The sequence below is a fragment of the Passer domesticus genome, chromosome 14, assembly GCF_036417665.1.
Source record: "Passer domesticus isolate bPasDom1 chromosome 14, bPasDom1.hap1, whole genome shotgun sequence".
NCBI lineage: Eukaryota > Metazoa > Chordata > Aves > Passeriformes > Passeridae > Passer > Passer domesticus.
Window position 1 is genome coordinate 7,633,339 of NC_087487.1, and position 16,496 is coordinate 7,649,834.

At 40.2% G+C, this 16,496-nt stretch overlaps 1 protein-coding gene across 1 annotated transcript in view; it reads left to right on the top strand.

Annotated features, from left to right (window-relative positions):
- PRTG (protogenin) overlaps positions 1–16,496 on the top strand; it is an 85,826-nt gene that overhangs the window by 65,714 nt on the left and 3,616 nt on the right. The window contains exons 14-20 of the mRNA XM_064389464.1: positions 918–1,045; positions 1,807–1,977; positions 5,522–5,704; positions 6,243–6,363; positions 7,263–7,428; positions 8,395–8,499; positions 9,586–16,258. Coding sequence (XP_064245534.1) covers positions 918–1,045; positions 1,807–1,977; positions 5,522–5,704; positions 6,243–6,363; positions 7,263–7,428; positions 8,395–8,499; positions 9,586–9,945 — 1,234 coding nt within the window. The 3' untranslated portion in view covers positions 9,946–16,258. The remainder of the gene's footprint in view (positions 1–917; positions 1,046–1,806; positions 1,978–5,521; positions 5,705–6,242; positions 6,364–7,262; positions 7,429–8,394; positions 8,500–9,585; positions 16,259–16,496) is intronic.

The window sequence follows — 16,496 nt, forward strand, 5'->3', positions numbered from 1 at the left end:
GGATTTCTCTTCCAAGAACACATCTGCTGCTGTATAACTCCCAGCTTAATGATTAGACACAGTATAATCACCATGTAAAGTTCTTAGTGTGCAATGTGGAGCATAGCAATGAGTGCTGCTCTTTGTGATAGGATGAGGCTATTGCAAGTACTGGTTACTGCCCCTGCAGTACAGAAGATGAAAATACAAAATGAGATTTAATAAAGCAATATCTGTAGAGTAAGACCATTTTAAATTGAGATTTAATCTTGATGTGGTATTATCATCCAGAATTAACCCTGGCATATATGAAAGATTTCCCTCTGCCCCAGAATCAAGTAAATTGAAATGTCTACAATTGACTATGTGATCAAATTGTAAACTGCAGTATTATAATTAATAGAATCAATTCTGCAATTAATATATTACTAAATATTGCTACCAGATCATGAGGAGCATTCATATTCATCCCCTAAACATGAGGTGGGGAGGCTGTAAGTGGAAGGAATGTTGCCCATATAGCCTCTGTGTGTGAACTGGGAAGCAGATCCACGTGCCTTGTCAGTTGTGATGCTGGTTGCAGTTTGTTACTCCAGCTTGAAGCACAGTGTCCTATGGACAAGTGTGGAAAGAGCTGAATTTGGGATACCTGCTGGTGATCCCAATAATACTGTTTGTGCATCAGCTGTTCAAACAACATTTAAAAAAACTTGAGCTCACATCAATTGACAGCAGATACAGCATCGTCCAGAGAGCTCCAGGGCTGGTGCAATTGCATTTCCATGTCCAGGTAGGCAGCACAGGTGTGCCACGTGTCTGGACTTGGACTGGGTTGTCCTGTGTGGAATTGACAGTGGGAATCTCCTCATGTGACTGAGACATGAGATCTTCAAGTTAACTGCTGCTGTTTAATACATTTTATTTCTTCATCTGTCCAGGTCAGAGACTCACATGTTAGTTCAAGGTCTTGAGCCAAAAACCATGTATGAATTTGCAGTTCGACTGCATGTGGACCAGCTCTCCAGTCCTTGGAGTCCTGTAGTCTACCACACTACCCTCCCTGAAGGTAAGGAACCTGGAGAGGGACCCTATGGTTCTAAAAAGAACATTTTGTAAACCAAATGGCCTGAAAAAGTGCTAATTAATTTTAGGCTGTAGGAGAGGGAAATCTTTTTCTCTGAGACACAGATAGTGCTCTTCATGGTGAGAGATAGAAAAATGCTAGCAGGGAAATCCCTGCTTTGGAACTGTGAAATTATTTTTCAAAATCCACCCTAAATCAGCATTGATTTTTGTATAAAGTGTGATGCTTTCACTACTAGCAGCAACTGACTAGAAATAACTTGAATAAAAACCTTAAAATATGTATATATTGAAGAGGTGTTGCTGATTCATAGGCATTTATGAAAACATATTTTAAACCCCAGAAGTTTTGGAAACTGTAAGAATATTACATATCTACTGCCTTAGCTGCTGGTTCGATTTACTGTCAGCTTGGTAGGGGAAAATCCACAGCTGCAGTTCCATGTTCTCACCAAAGCAATGTTTGGGAGGTATTTGTTCACAGGATAATGAAGTGGGAGGTTGTCAGTAACTGTTTCTTTCTGGAGATGAGGGAAAAATACAAAACTTGCTTTTACAGAATCTAAGCTATTGTCAGGCTCAGAGGTAACAGGAGAGTGTCTCTGAGGAGCAGTGTGTGCTTGTTTCAGTGTGGTGTCTGGGATGTAGCAGTGGCCATTAGGACTGCACATCAGTTCCTTTCTGAGCAATTTAATTGCATGTAAATTGGGTTAGCCTAATAGCATTGTGTTACTGTTCTCACAGCACCATCTGGCCCTCCAGTAGGAGTGAAGGTGACTTTGATAGAGGATAATACTGCTTTGGTTTCCTGGAAGCCACCTGATGGTCCTGACACAGTTGTCACACGGTACACTATCCTCTATGCATCCAGGAAGTCTTGGATTGCTGGGGAATGGCAAGTGTTGCACAGAGAAGGTAAACTAAAATAATGAATCTGTGAATTGGATAAACATTGATGCTACTTACAAGATGCTTTGTTACTTTCAGCAACCTTGGACTCCACTACTACTATGAATTATGAAATAAATTCATATAAATGTTCACATGAAAGTTCCAATTCGTTTGGAATTATTGCCATGGGAAGATGTATTAAACAAGTTCATATTCAGAAGGTGGGGGGAGAAGGGGCTCTCTTGTGTTGCTTTGGAGCTCAGTGTGTGCATGTAAACCAAAATGTCTTGTAAATCCAATTACATCAATCTCAGTTTTGTTGTAACCACGATTGTGATGGTTTCATTTTGTAAATGCACTCTTTCAAATCTGAAGTCTCTGAGATGTTTAAATGTGGCTGTGTGAGTTTATATGTTTCTGTCGATCACTGCCAATCCAGTTAGCTCAGTTTGCTTAATGAACTTTCTCCAACTTCCAGTAAATCACTCTGCAAATTCAATTTAACTCTGTGGCTCTATTCTACTGCTGAGCCCCAGCTAATCTCACAGTACCTTGGGTATGCTGATGTGAACTGCAGTCACATCTCTGTGATTAAATGTGGAGATAGTATAAATTTTTGTAGGCACTTTTCTGAATAATACTGGCATTTGAAGAGCTGAATCAAGAACGGATTTCTACTGTTGCCAGAAAAAAGTAATAGGCATTTATTGTTCTATTGATAGTCAAAATAGACAGAGGTAGTTCAGAATAAATAATGTTCTAATAATGTCTTAAACCAGCGAGGAAAACTCAGTGTTACAGAGTAAAGTCATATGCTTGAGTAGCCTATTTCAGAGGATTGCCCTGGAAGAGTTACTGTTTTGTTGTTCTCTTTTGTTACCTGGCTGGAAACTTAGCTGTCAGCAGAGAGTGAGGCTGTAAATCATCTGTGGAGATAATTCTAAAAACGTAATGAGTATGCCCTCACAGAGGATAATTCATTCACCATCATGGAGAGTGAGATGTTGTAGTTCAGAGCTGCCGTTCTTCCTGCTGCTGCTGAAGAGAGGGCAAGGGACCAGCAGCCCCTCTGAAAGGTGGCAGTGCCACTTTGTCTGCTGCAGCACAAAGGAGTTTGTCAGGCTGGCCTCAAAGAAAATGGGCAGCTGTGAAGAGTAACAGGAAAAGGACTATTGAACTAAATTGGTGAAAGATAACTAGTCTGAAATATCAGTCAGGTCTAACTACAGGGGAAGCTTGAGCCCACAGGTTTTCACTATTAAAATTGTTCAGTGAAACAGTAATTTAAATAAAGTTGTCCAACTAAATTGTTGGAAGAAACAGTGATATTGTTATATTAAAGGACAAATTTACTTCTATTTTTTACTCAATAAAAACCCCAGCACATATAAATTCACAGAGAGCTGATACTTGAAGACTAAATCTTGTCATTCTGTTGATGATACACTGTATTTGCTGCATGCAGCAAAGTGGCTGAATTGCTTTCAGATGCATTGTTCAGCTCAGTCATGCCTGTGAAACTGAACAGCATCTCTGATAGTATTTCACCAGAGATTTGGGATGGCAGGATGGCAATAACAGTAAACATTTTCATGTGTTCCCATACTGAAAGTGTTGGAGGCAATGAGCAAATGGAGAGCTATAAATCTCAGTGTATTACTGTGTCCATCAATGTTAGAGCCACAAATTTTGCATTTTGACAGATATATTGGGGTTTGAGGCATGGTGTGGAATTCAGGCATCTTGACAAACTGGGACAATCTGTTATGGTCTTAGTTAAAGTATAGATGAAAACGTCTGTAAAAGGAAATTAGCATGTAGAGATAAAATTGGGCACATACCATGTGACAGTCCTTTCAAAGGTAATTTTAGGTAGAAGCAGGGTTTGGATTTTTTAATGCATTTATTCTGATTAGATCAGTTAACCCTATGCAATAAATAGCATTGTTTTGTCTTGATGCTAAACTTTTCTGCAGAAGATTTGTGAAATCTTGACTCCATTCCATTCTCATACCTCCAGAGAAATCCCCTCAAATAAAAAAAAATTAAAGAAAACACCAAACCAAACAACCACAAACCAACCCTGTCACTTATAAAAGTCCTAGCATGGGCTTTAGTTTATGTAGGAAATTTTCTCCCAACCCACCCCCTAATTTGACTGAGTTTGTGTTAGGCCTGGCAAAACCAGAAAATATAACTGCATTTTGGTGCTGATTCATGATGTGAGTTATGTTCCAGCCACCTCCCCCTTCTTCCCTCGCTCTCTTCAAGTGGATCAGAAGTTACAGCCCCTGCACACTTGGTGTGCAGTAAATCAGTACCAAGTGCTCACTTGCCTTAGCAATGCAGCAGATTGGAAAGGAGCTGGTGGCAAGGAGCCTGTGATATTGAAATGTGACCTCTCACCCTTGCTGGTGCTAAATATTACAGCTCCTTTGGTTACAGATACCTCACATTTTACTTCAAATGCTTTCAGCTAATGGGTTTTTTTTGTGGAAGAACTGAAAGAGGCTTTTGAAGTAGCTTCCTTTTTGCCAAATGTATAATCTTTTCTGTCAACAAAACAACCTTATATTTTATAGGCTCCCATGATACTATACATTTTGACTTCTCAAACTGATTAAAATTTTTTTACTTCAGTTTGAGAAAGTAAATTAACTATATGAAAGCAAAGAGATAGATTTAGTGCTGTAACTGCCACTGTAGGGAAATAAAAGCAGCGTATTTCTGTGGTACCAAGAAACACAGGCATTTTAGAAATGAATTGGAATTCTAAGCAGTAGTTGCAGTCCCTGAGCAGGCAAAGCTCTCATTGACTTTGATAGGAGTTTTGCCTGTCTAAGGACAATGCTAGTGAATCCTATTTGTGTTCTTAATCTTTTTTCCTGCCTTCAGGGACTTTAAGAAATGAATCCCTAGCGTACGAAAAAGACATTTTCTGTAATATTCTTAGCAGCACAGCTTAGATGCACAGTAATCAAGGAAGCCTACACAAGTCTAAATAGGGTTTAATTTTATTTTAAAATAATGGTATAAGGTACTCTGCAGAGCTTCCTGTTCATTTAACTAGACTTGAAATTTGATGAACTGAACCGGGATTCTTTTGTTATGCCAATTTTCGCTCATGGTACAGTAGGTGGAGGAGAGGCACATGTGAGAGAGGTTTAATGTTCTGGTTTATCTGCCTGAGAGTCTGGTTAATGCTGGGTGCATCTCCTCACACGTGATCACAACATAAAGGCTGTCACACTGAAATGCAGCTGTGCTAGATTTAGGGTTGGTGTGCTGTGTGCCACAGCCAATACTTGGATCTTGGTTCTGAACTATACTGGCACTTCACAGTGTCCTATGTTCAAATAGAATGCAGAGAAAGGAAACCAGGGATGAGAAGGCAAGTCCATTGTTCATTCTGTAGCTTGTACATGCAGGGTAGAATGTATCAAAGTGATCACAATCCTCAAGCAAGTTTTAAAGGTGCTATTGGGAAAAAGTGTAGGTCCCAATGTCTAAATCTGAGTCTTTCCCCAAAATTTTGTCAAACTGGAACTGTTTGTCTATCTTTTCCTAGGAGCCATGACCATGGCTTTGCTGGAAAACCTTGTAGCAGGAAACATCTACTTGGTTAAAATAGCTGCCTCCAATGAAGTAGGAGAAGGACCCTTCTCAAATGCAGTGGAATTTGCTGTCCTGCCAAAGGAGACATCAGAGTCTAACCAGAGACCTAAACGCTTGGATTCTGGAGATTCCACAGGTCAGGAGCAGTGTTTTGATTACTCTGTCACAAGTACTGGGGAGAAAAGATCCCTGTTTGTTTTAGCTGTGACCACTTTCTGGGTAAACCATTCTGTTTTATGTGAGGCAGTCCTAACAGCGTAGCATTTTCTTCTAAATGAAACAATTTTGGAATTTTTATCTCAGTTCAACTCAGAACTGGTCTAATTCTCTTGCTCAGAAATGAGAATACCTAACTGGTTTGAATTTTACATCAGTAACTTTGCAGCCAGTCTTCTAAGGCATTTCCTTTTAGTCCCTTATCTGGCTTGAGATACCAGCAGCACTGGGTCTGTCCTCTTCCTCCCCTCCCAGGACTGCACTGACCAGACACTCCTCTGGTCTACAAGTTTTATTTTCAAAAGTATAAAAATGTATGACAGAGAAGGCCTGGAAATCTCATTAGAAGGAAGCATTTGTCTCTGTGGTTGTAACTGTAACCCTATTAATTTCCTGACAGGGAGCAGGGGTTAACTCTTCTTACTTACTGAGCCTTTCTGTGTTCCTTTTTGATACAGCTTATTCTGACTATTACCATCTGGACCAAAAATCAATGACTGGCATTGTTGTTGGGGTTTGCATAGCCTTGACCTGCATCCTTATCTGCATCCTGATCTTAATTTATCGCAGTAAAGCCAGGTATGTTTTTGTTCTCAAAGTCTGAGCTAAGTTCTCTGAAGTACTCTGTCTCTTCACCTGTTTCTACCAGTGTTGTAAACAAAGCACTTTGTTGGCTCTTGCTACTCTGCCTGAGCCCCCTCTCCAGTGAAAAGGAGGAAGAGCCCACAGAGTGAGTCAGTGGTGGTGCTTTGACAACTCAGTGTGAGGCATGTTTGCAGCTGAGCCCCTGTTTTGGGTCAGATAAGCATGCTGCTGTTCATCATCTGCTCCTCCTGCTGAACCCTCCAGCCTGCCCACACCTGGCTGGCAAGGCATTAACCCCCTGGTGCTGCTGGACAGGAGGAACTCTGACATAAAGGAGTACCATGATGCAGCTTTTAAAGCAGATCCATGATGCAGTTTCTCTGCAGTGGTGCAAGTCACCATCTGTGTCTGTCATCAGCTGCTAAAGGTTATAAACTGGCCCAGTGACTCTGCCCAAAACTTTGGGATCAGAACAAATATAAGTCACTTGAAATAATAAATTTAAAAACTCACTGAAAGTGTTTTTCAGTAACAAGGGCTTTTTAGCTTACATGCAGGAGAAAATATGAATTGGGAGATAGTCTCTGTGTAGTATGGTAGAAAGGTCTTAATGTCATTAGTGGTTACTTCCTCCAAGTAATATTACTAATCATGACAATTCCTGTCTGCACATAAGCTTGTAGCCTACTGTGTATGATTAACTGGAAGCAGATGTTATTTTTATCACAAGCAATAACATTTAAATTCCGTGTGAGTTAGGAGTATCATATAACAAAATGTAAATGCCAAGAATATACCAGGATTACTTGATTAATAATAGCTTTGAAGTTTATCCTTGATTTTTTTTCTTGTATTCCTGTGGGTCAATTTTATTCCTCCTTAACATTGTGTAGGAAAGCATCTGCTCCTAAGCCTGTGCAGCAAAGCACTGACCAGCTGTCACATACCAGCATCTCATTAGCCAGTCCTAATGAGGTGGAGAAGAATATTGAAGGAATTGCAGAGAATGAAGAATCCCTATTGCCAATGATAGTGGGAAACAGCTTCATTGATGCTAAGGTACTGTGAGTTTTGCTAACTCCCAGGTCAAAAATCTTTCTTTAGAATTCATTGTTATAATATCAGAGTCCTTATCAAAAGTAAAATATATATCCTATGAACCTCCAGGAGGCTGTTTTATTAATGGGACAAACACAAAGTTGGCAATCCAGGCTCAAATTTTCAAGGCTTATCTGCAAGTTCAGCTGGAGATCTGGTTGAGTATACTTGTCTTCAACTGTACTCTGCAGATTGCAGAGTGTGGCCCTGGCACAGCATCAAAGGATAAAGGCTCCACAGACTCAGAGCTGCTCGGTGGCCTCTGCTGGTCCCAGGAGAAAAGGGAGAGTTCCTGTCAGCACCTGGCTCAGTCAGTGCCTGTGCACAGTCCAGTCAATTATGGCACTAAGCAGGTGTTCAGAAAAGTGTTGTTTTTCCCTATATTTACTGGTAAGCCATTGTTGCAGTTTATAAACTCATACCCAGTCACATTATAAATTAGCCTAGATGGCCGAAAGTACCAGTGGAGGTGCAGAACCTTCAGTCCAGGAGTCCAGTGTGACACCACCACAGTGGCCTTCCTTTCACATACTGTGTTCAGGCTTCTTCTGCTCCCAGTGCAAACTTGAGTGCAGCTGCTCCCTGAGGAGATGTGTGAGAGCTGAGACATGGAAATGGACCCGGCAGAGGCAGAGACACTGCCTAGGAATGGCCTCATTCTAAGTGCTAGAGCAAGAGCAGGAGCTGGAATATTTTGCTGTGTGCCTGCAGTACTGCAGCTTTGGGTTGGACAGAAAGCTGCCAGATTTAGTGGGTCTGCTCTTGACTTGTCTTGAGCAGAAGTGTACCAGACCACGAAATGTGACTCACTACTGAGGCTTCATTTGTCTTCATTTTCAGTATGAAACCAATAGGTAGGAATATAAAAATATTTTCAGTCTCTTAGAAATTTATTAAAATAAATGTCTGCATTTTCCTCTGTTGTAGGGAGGATCTGATCTGATTATTAACAGCTATGGGCCTGTCACAAAGACTAATGGCAAGAAAAGGTGGCTGTTCTTCCAAGATGCTAAGAAGGCAAAGACTGAAGAGGTAATTGCTCTAATGGGCAGAGGTGCACAATCTTTACTGTAATATCCTCTTTGCAAAGGAAGATACATAGTTTTCTGTTTATGGAAAAACATATTTAGTGGTCTTAGTATTAATTGGATAGTTTCAGTTGTGTAAGGCTGATGGTGTTCTACCTCACCATACTAAAGCCTGACAGAAATTCTATTTTCTGACAGATACTGTTGTCAGGACACTGTGACTCTTTACAGTAGGCAGACACTGTTAACTCTGCTGTTAACTGATTGCTTACTTGCCTTTGTATCTGTGAGCAGAAAGACTTCTGTGTACTTTGCATTGCATGAACTACTTCTGCAGAGACTCTGTATAAATATAAACACAAATTAAATATGTATTTACAAACAAAAATAATATTAAAATAAAGAATCCTTTCTTACTCTGGCAGCTAAAATTTTTTTTTGGCTGAAGAGAAACAAAGAAGGGAAACTAGATGATATACCCAAAGTACTGAGAAAATTGAGAACCTGAATAGAACAGTCTTGCTTCTGCAATTGTTGGTCTGGACATATTTGTTATTTGGCTGAGAAAAAAGAGCAGTTTAAAACTGAAGTGTTAAACCAAATCTGGAACATTACTATGCAAATTCATACCTATGGAGCATATAACCATCCTTCATTGCATTTTAACTTGTATTGTGCTCCTGTGTGTTTAAGAATTAGAAAGTGTTGATATCCATGTTGTAAAATCATATTGAACACATTTCTACAAACAGCTGTTTATTTCTGCTGCCTCTGTATGAAAAATGTTTGCTGTTGCCTAAGGAGTAATGCTTATGAGGTGATGGGAGGGAGCTCTACCAAGTGTGTTTTTAAAATACTCTTCCTGTCTCCCCAGTGAAATAATTTTTTATTAGCCATGCTTATTTAGAAGGTTTATTTCATCTACTGAGGAAGAGAAAAGTATGAGGAAGACTTGAGATTGATTATTTTTAAACTTCTCTAGGAAAGCCCTGAGAGAAGCATTCTGGTAGAATATGAGACAGGAAATGCAATAAAAATTCCAAATATGGCTCAGCTTTTCTGAGGCTCTTTTCTCTGTGCTCTTGTGCAGCCGCAGAGGAGGTTCGTGTGCCTGTACCAGCCGGGCCCCGCCGTGCTGCTGGGCCGGGCCGGCTCCCCCGGCTCCCCGGGCCAGCCGCCCAACTTCGCGCTGCCCTTCGCTGCGGCGGCCGACACCGAGCACTCGGCCAACAGCGAGGGGAGCCACGAGACCGGCGACTCCGGCAGGTTTTCCCACGAGTCCAACGACGAGATCCACCTGTCCTCCGTGCCGGGAGCCACCCCTCCGGGCAGCAGCCCTTTGGGCAGCAGGGACTCGGGGAGCCCTCAGGGCGCGGGGAGCCCTCAGGGCGCGGAGGCCCCGGGGCCGGCGGCCGCTGCCCCCCGGCCGCGGCAGAGCCTCCCCGCCTGAGCCCGGCCGCGTTCCCAGCCTGTGTCTGTTCGAAGGACAATGAACAGGGAGCCAAAGTTTCGTTGTGGAAAGCCCGGCTGACCTAGCGGGTGATCCATAGTTCTGTTGAATGTTGGGGGGGTTTGTTTCCTATGTTTTGGGTTGTTTTTTTTAAAGCTCACTCATTTTGAATGTTCGGTGGTCAAAAAATGTGAAAGGAGTGAAGATTTCTGACGAAGGTTAAGAATACATCACTGGAGCAAAGGGAAGGCTGTTGGCCCTTTTGCTGACTATCTACCTCAGTTTGCCGAGAGGTGAACTCCGAATGACGACTGCTTTACCTCATTTGTGTTCTAGTTGGTCTCAGCTATGGAACTGATGATACTTCCTAGTAGTGTTGTTTTATTTTGGAGTTGTTTGTTTTCATTTCCCCGCCCCAAGTTATGTGTAGAGAGCGTGTGTGTGTGTGTGTGTGTACTCAGTGATCAGGGAGTTGTATAGGTTGGTGGACAAGATTGTTTAGCTGAAGCTCTGTCTTTAAAAAGAAGGAAACCTCAGAGTATAAAATGGTATGATTTCATGTGGTTGACACCGAGTATGTTAAAAACTGGGAGAACTGGGACTTCCACATATACAGCCACATGAAATCTTCTGTACCTCTTGATTTCTTAGACCCTCAGTAAGCCTAGGACAGTGCCTTTCCTCAGAAACCTGTGCCAGCAGCTGCTGGCAGCATATATGCTGTATCCCTGGGGCTCTGGGACATGCTGGATTCCCCACAGTGTGACAAATATTGCCCCTTTATTCACAGTTAAGGCTAAAAATCATAGCAATATGAAGAAGTACTCAGCATTTTCAAACAGCTTGGCTTTGTCTGAGAGTTATGGAATAGATAATAACACTGAGTATTCCAGTATCACAGTACTTCTTAGCAGTAGTGCCTTGCCTTATAATGAAATTACTGATTTGCCTTATTCCTTTTTAGCATTCATAAAGTTCCTTTGGAGTACAGAAAGATGCCTTAAATGCTTCTTAGATATTTTAAATAAGCTGTTACATGAGTTTATAGTTCATTTCTGCTCATCTTTGAGTGCTGATAATTGTTAGGATGCAAACCTGCTCCTTGCCTTCACCTAGTGTGCTATTAGCCAGGAATTTTAGCTCAGGGAGTGACTTCACCTATATGCCAATCTAAAACTCTGATTAGGCTACCATAAGAGATAAAAAAAGCCAGAGCTTTAGTTGAAGAGTCTGTTGAAAGAGGTGAGTACTGCTACTGCCTCGAACCCATGCAATTCCTGTTTTATACTACCTCCTTAAAAAATTATTCTAGTGGTTTTTTTTATTTTGTTGTTGTTGTTTTTTCCTGTACTCAGGGAACAGTTTGTTACTTTTAAGCTGCCTCACAGAAACGTGGAGCAAACTGACAGGGTATCATTTTGTGTTTTAATAGGAGAGAGCGAGAGACGGGGAGGAGGCTGGAATCATCCAATGTTATAAACTTGCCTGTATCTATATCCAGTCCTCTTCTCACTCCTTCTCTTTCCCTGTTCTACTTAAAAAAGTAAGAGAGAAAGAAAGAAAAAAAAATTAGGAATATGTTTTTACTTTAAAAAAAATTGTTTAAAATATAATGTTGTGAGAAATCAACCATAGGAACTCCTGGCTCTATTTAAGTCTGTCAGAACTCCCACTGACGTTACTGGGGCTGAGATGTCACCTCCGGGTGTGCCAGGCTGATGTCACCTCCTGTGTTGCTCCTCAGTGTCAGTAGGTGGTCAGAAGTTGTGGGTAAGCCCTACTCTCGTGGTTGGATTGTGCTGAGGAATCAGGCTCTGGTTCCTGGAGTTCTTTCCTGGAGCTGTTGCCAGTCCTGAAGCACGCAGTACACACTCACCAGTGGCAATTCAAATGCTTGGAGAATGATCTTGTACCAAAGACTTTTCTGTAGAGGAGAAGGAAGCCACATATTACCCAAAAGGAATTGAACTAGTTAAAAAGCTATAGGTTTGAAGAGCTGAATACATTTTATTGTATAAGTAGTTACTAACAAAAACCAATAGGACTTCTTGAATTTAGTAGCCGATTGCATAGGTGAGTTGTATTGAACAATTTTAACTACCTTGTTGTTACAAGAGCCTTTAAAGAAACTTAAAATGCCAGCAGATATCTCCAAAGAATTCCAAGTGTAATTTTTTTTCTCCAGCTTGTAGTTGATGAACAGTACAGTATTAAGAAAAATATTTTTAAACAGTTTTTTTACTACTTGCTGAAGAAAAAGAAAACTTTTCACCAAAGATTTATTTTCGGTCTTGTCAGGCAGAACGTGTAGTGTACAGCAGAGTACTGTTTTTAGTTAGGTAGAGTGTGAATTAATCAAAACTAGAGTAAGAATGTGTAACTGTAGCATGAAGTTTCACACTTCATCTTTCAGAGTAGCCTCTTGTGTTAGTTGCATTCAGAAAGAGCTGATATGCAGATGGTAACTGCTTCTCCAAAGACTTGTTTGCTGTAAGTACTGGCAATGGGGTATAATTTAATAATCCTCGTTACAGGTAAATGCTATAAATCCTAAACTCTTCCTTCCAAGGACCCATTCTGTAGTTTAACCTATAGATAATCTGAGAGAAACAGACTTCATATAAAATCTGCCAATCTTATATAGATGCTTGAAGTTCAATACCAAAGAGTTGAAAATACTCAGTGTATTAGAGAGCAGTGCATCCAGAACTGGATTAATCACTTAATGTTTTATCAAGGTACTTCTTATCAGCAAATAAAGAAAACCAAAGATATTTAAGGTTACCTCAGCGTATAGGCAAGTTTAGTTAGGCATTAATTATTCTTTTTCTTTATTTTTATGTTAACCAAATATAAAACGCTTCTCCAGAACCCAGTCTACATTCATGTGCTTCCCTTTGGCATAGTCATGATTTCTACAGAACAAAAATCCTCTCCTCAAAATTCATGGCCTAGTACTAAAATATCACAAGATTTTGTGAGAGAAAATTTGTCTTATTATTGAAAACACCAACAAGGTAAGCAAAGGAATATCCAGAAAAATTGTAGAAATTGATAATGTCTCTATTGAACTTAATAGCAGAATCAATCCTTCATAATTGTAACAATGCAAAATTTAAAAGTTTAAATGCTTCACAGCCTTGAAGCCAATGCATGTAATTATAAATATGATCTTACAGGTTATAATTTTTTCAAAGTTTATACCCATGGCTGTCTAAGGGAATGAGTTTTTCCCTTTGTTCATTCCATTTGCCTAGAAAAAGCTGGCAGAACCCAGCAGGCAGACTGGTTTCAGGTTTTCCAGGTTTTTCTTCTAGGTTATGTCTGTAGAAACTGGGTCCTGGAGAAAAAAAATATAATTTCTTAATTATGAATTTTGCTAAATATGTTCTGGAAGATGAACATAAATGTGGAATTTAGTGTTACACTATGTGAATTGATTTTAGGTGTTGTAAGAACTAAGGGGCCATGGCAGGTGCAATAAGTGTATGTGCAACCCTTGTGTTTTTTAAAAAAAAGCAAAAATGTTACCATTGATGTGACTTGAAAAGCATCAAAGCTTACAGAGGAAACCTCAAAACTGACTTACCATGGTGATGGTGTTTGTAAGAAAGAATCTGCCCTTCAATGCCACAGCAAGTCCTGGAGTCAAAACTAAATGCTCCATCTGCCCCCAGCTACACTTGTGTGCTTTCTTCATGTTTGACAAATAAAAGCTCTGCCATCTTTCAGCAGTTAGCCAGGACTGGGAATGTGTGTGCTGTGCAGGACAGGGCACATCACTTGGTTACTTTTTAATAGCTCTGCTATTGCAAGAGAAACCTGAAAAATCTTCCTATTTTCAGGAATTTCCTATATTAGCTCTCCATTTTTTTGGATAACTGATGACATTTTTAACAGAAAAGAGTATCAAGAGGTTGCTTTGCCTGTTTTTAATTATTCTCATAGTTCATTCCTTCTCTGGGTTTAATCCCAAGATTTTGATATGAGCTTCATCTTGTTTGTCTTACTCAAATCAGGGTCCTCATCCTGTTTCTTTTTAAGCCAATGGGAGAATTAATTTGTATCTCAGTTTGCATAGTCTGGACAAACAAAATAAGCTTCTCTTTGTTTTTTAAATCTTTACAGTACTATTATTTTAAAAGGACAGAAGTCTTAGAACTCTCCATGAATCCAGCATTAGCCTGTAGTAAACACTGAGTATTTCAAGTCAGTTTACCTCTTTTTCCTTGCAAATCAAGTCAACTTGAATGATTCTCATTTGCTGCAGCCTGGGTGTACACAAGCATATCTACTGCTGGCTCTCAGTAAAATGTTACTCTGAGCAAACTCTGAGCTTTTGTTCATTTTATGAATTTTTGCTCGTTTAATGAAGTTCATGCAGGGAAATTCCATCTCCTGACATGGGGAACATTGGTAGGATTTGCAGGGCACTCCATGTTTAGCCCAAAATCCCATTCATGGCAACCAGAGAGAGCTGCACACGTGTACTGCTGGTGGGATTTCACAGAAATCAATTAACTGACATTATTCTCATAAAATTGAAAGCAGAATTACACTTAGTAATTGGATAAAGTGGTGGTTCTTAGCTTGGGCAATTGTTACACACTTGCCAGTTGCTGCAGCTCTGCCAATGGCAGGCAACCTCTGCAGCAGAGGGATTCCTGTCTGCAGGAAATACTGAGCACCTTTCTACAATAACACTGGGTAGCATTTTGGAACATGTGTTTCAAAACCACAGCTCTTCAAGTCCACATCACTTTCTGCTAGCAGAGAAAAGAACACAAATTCAGTTTGACTCAAATGCAAGTTCATTTCTTTGAAATTCCTCTAGATTTATGCTGAGCCCACTCCTGACTGACTCAAAAGGGATACAAAAACATGCTTAAGGCTTTGCTGTGTTGGGCCCTCTGGTTCCATAGGGCTCCTTCAAAAAGAGAAGTTTTCAGCTTTTCATGGTTGCATATACTCACATTGCATCTGCCTGGTGTGTTTTCAGTGAAGACTAACTGTATATGAAAAACTGATTTAAACAAATGTTGCTTTTTGATTTTTTGGCTTCTTTTTTTTCTTTTTTTTTCTTTTTTTTCTTTTTTTTTTTTTAAAGTTGTGAATGACTTGCCAGTGTAGGAGCCAGGTGTGTATCTGACATTGTGGTGGTCTGGATCCTTTCACTCTGTGTGCCATTTTCTTCTAAGGGCAGCAATGGCTGACTGGCTAATGGAGGATGGAGCTGAATTGTATTAATTTTATATTTGTCTCAGGGGATCAGCTCCATGAATTCCATTGCATGAGGGAAGCTAATGTTTGCCCTGATTTGAATGTAACTTTTTAATGTCTTTTAAAAACTATTTTGTTTAATAATGTGGATTTGTTTTTCTTTTTCTAGCATTCTAGTAAATGTTACCTAGTGTGTTGGTTCATTTTTCCCCTCCAGGGTTGTTTATATACTACCCCAAGGTCATGCCAAAAAATAATAGAAGTTTAAATGCCAAATGTTTATGAAACTGCTGTCTAAATACTGATTGATTGCACAGTTGAAATAAAAGTTTTCCTTAGTAAAAGTATCACTTGATATTTTATTTTCAGTGTCTCTGAGGAGTGGCTCAAAACAAGGAAGATAAAAACTGCAGCACCTCATTTCAGGCTGAGCAGATAGGGTATTGTTGGCACTTGAAGTCATAAAAAGAGGTAGACAGTAAACTGAACTTGTAATTGAATTTCATAGAACTTTCCCACAATGTATTAATTTATCACTTATGTACCTGGAATTATTTCTTACCTAAATCTCTGTGTCCCACTGCTGAACACCCATGTTCTGCTGAACACCTCTGTTCTGCTTTATTTTCATGGGGTGTGAAACACGTGGTTCTCAGTGCAGTTGCTCTCAGTGCCTGCAAAGCTGCTGACAAAGCTGCACTGCTGAGTTTGCCCAGCACATTTACACCTCTAGAACCCCATGTTCAATGTATGGCAAGACTGAAAATGCAGCTGCTGTTGGTCAGGAGGCAAACTGCTGCTCTTACAAAGGACTGCATGCTAGATGGAAGTCAATCAAGTTCAGTTAGTGTGGAAGTTGTGTTCTGGAGGGATTAAATGGTTTCTGTTCTAGCAGGTTGATCACTGATTGCCACCCGAGAGCAACAAAAGCTTGGCTGGGCAGTTCAGAGAGTTAGGTTAGAGCTGGGTTTAGAGTAATGGTGCCCATGCAAACTACTGGAAGTGAAACCACAGAAATGACTGCTGTCATTTACAGGGTCTCTAGGGAGACTAAAGTCAAAACATCAGTGGAAGTGGAATCTTGCAATGCTTGGTAAGTTTGACTTCAGTTTTTGTCTATGTTGTTCCCTAAGAGATATGAATTCTTTACTGGCACTGGATATACCTAATGGATAAGGAAAGATATTCACAGGTATTCACAAAGCTTTGAAATCACAGTAATGGGAATTGAAGATTTGAAATAAATGTCTGCTAAATTTTTTCCATGTCCAGGAAATGACGGCTCCTGAATACATTTACTTCTTATTCTGACCATCTGTAAGAGCATGGGC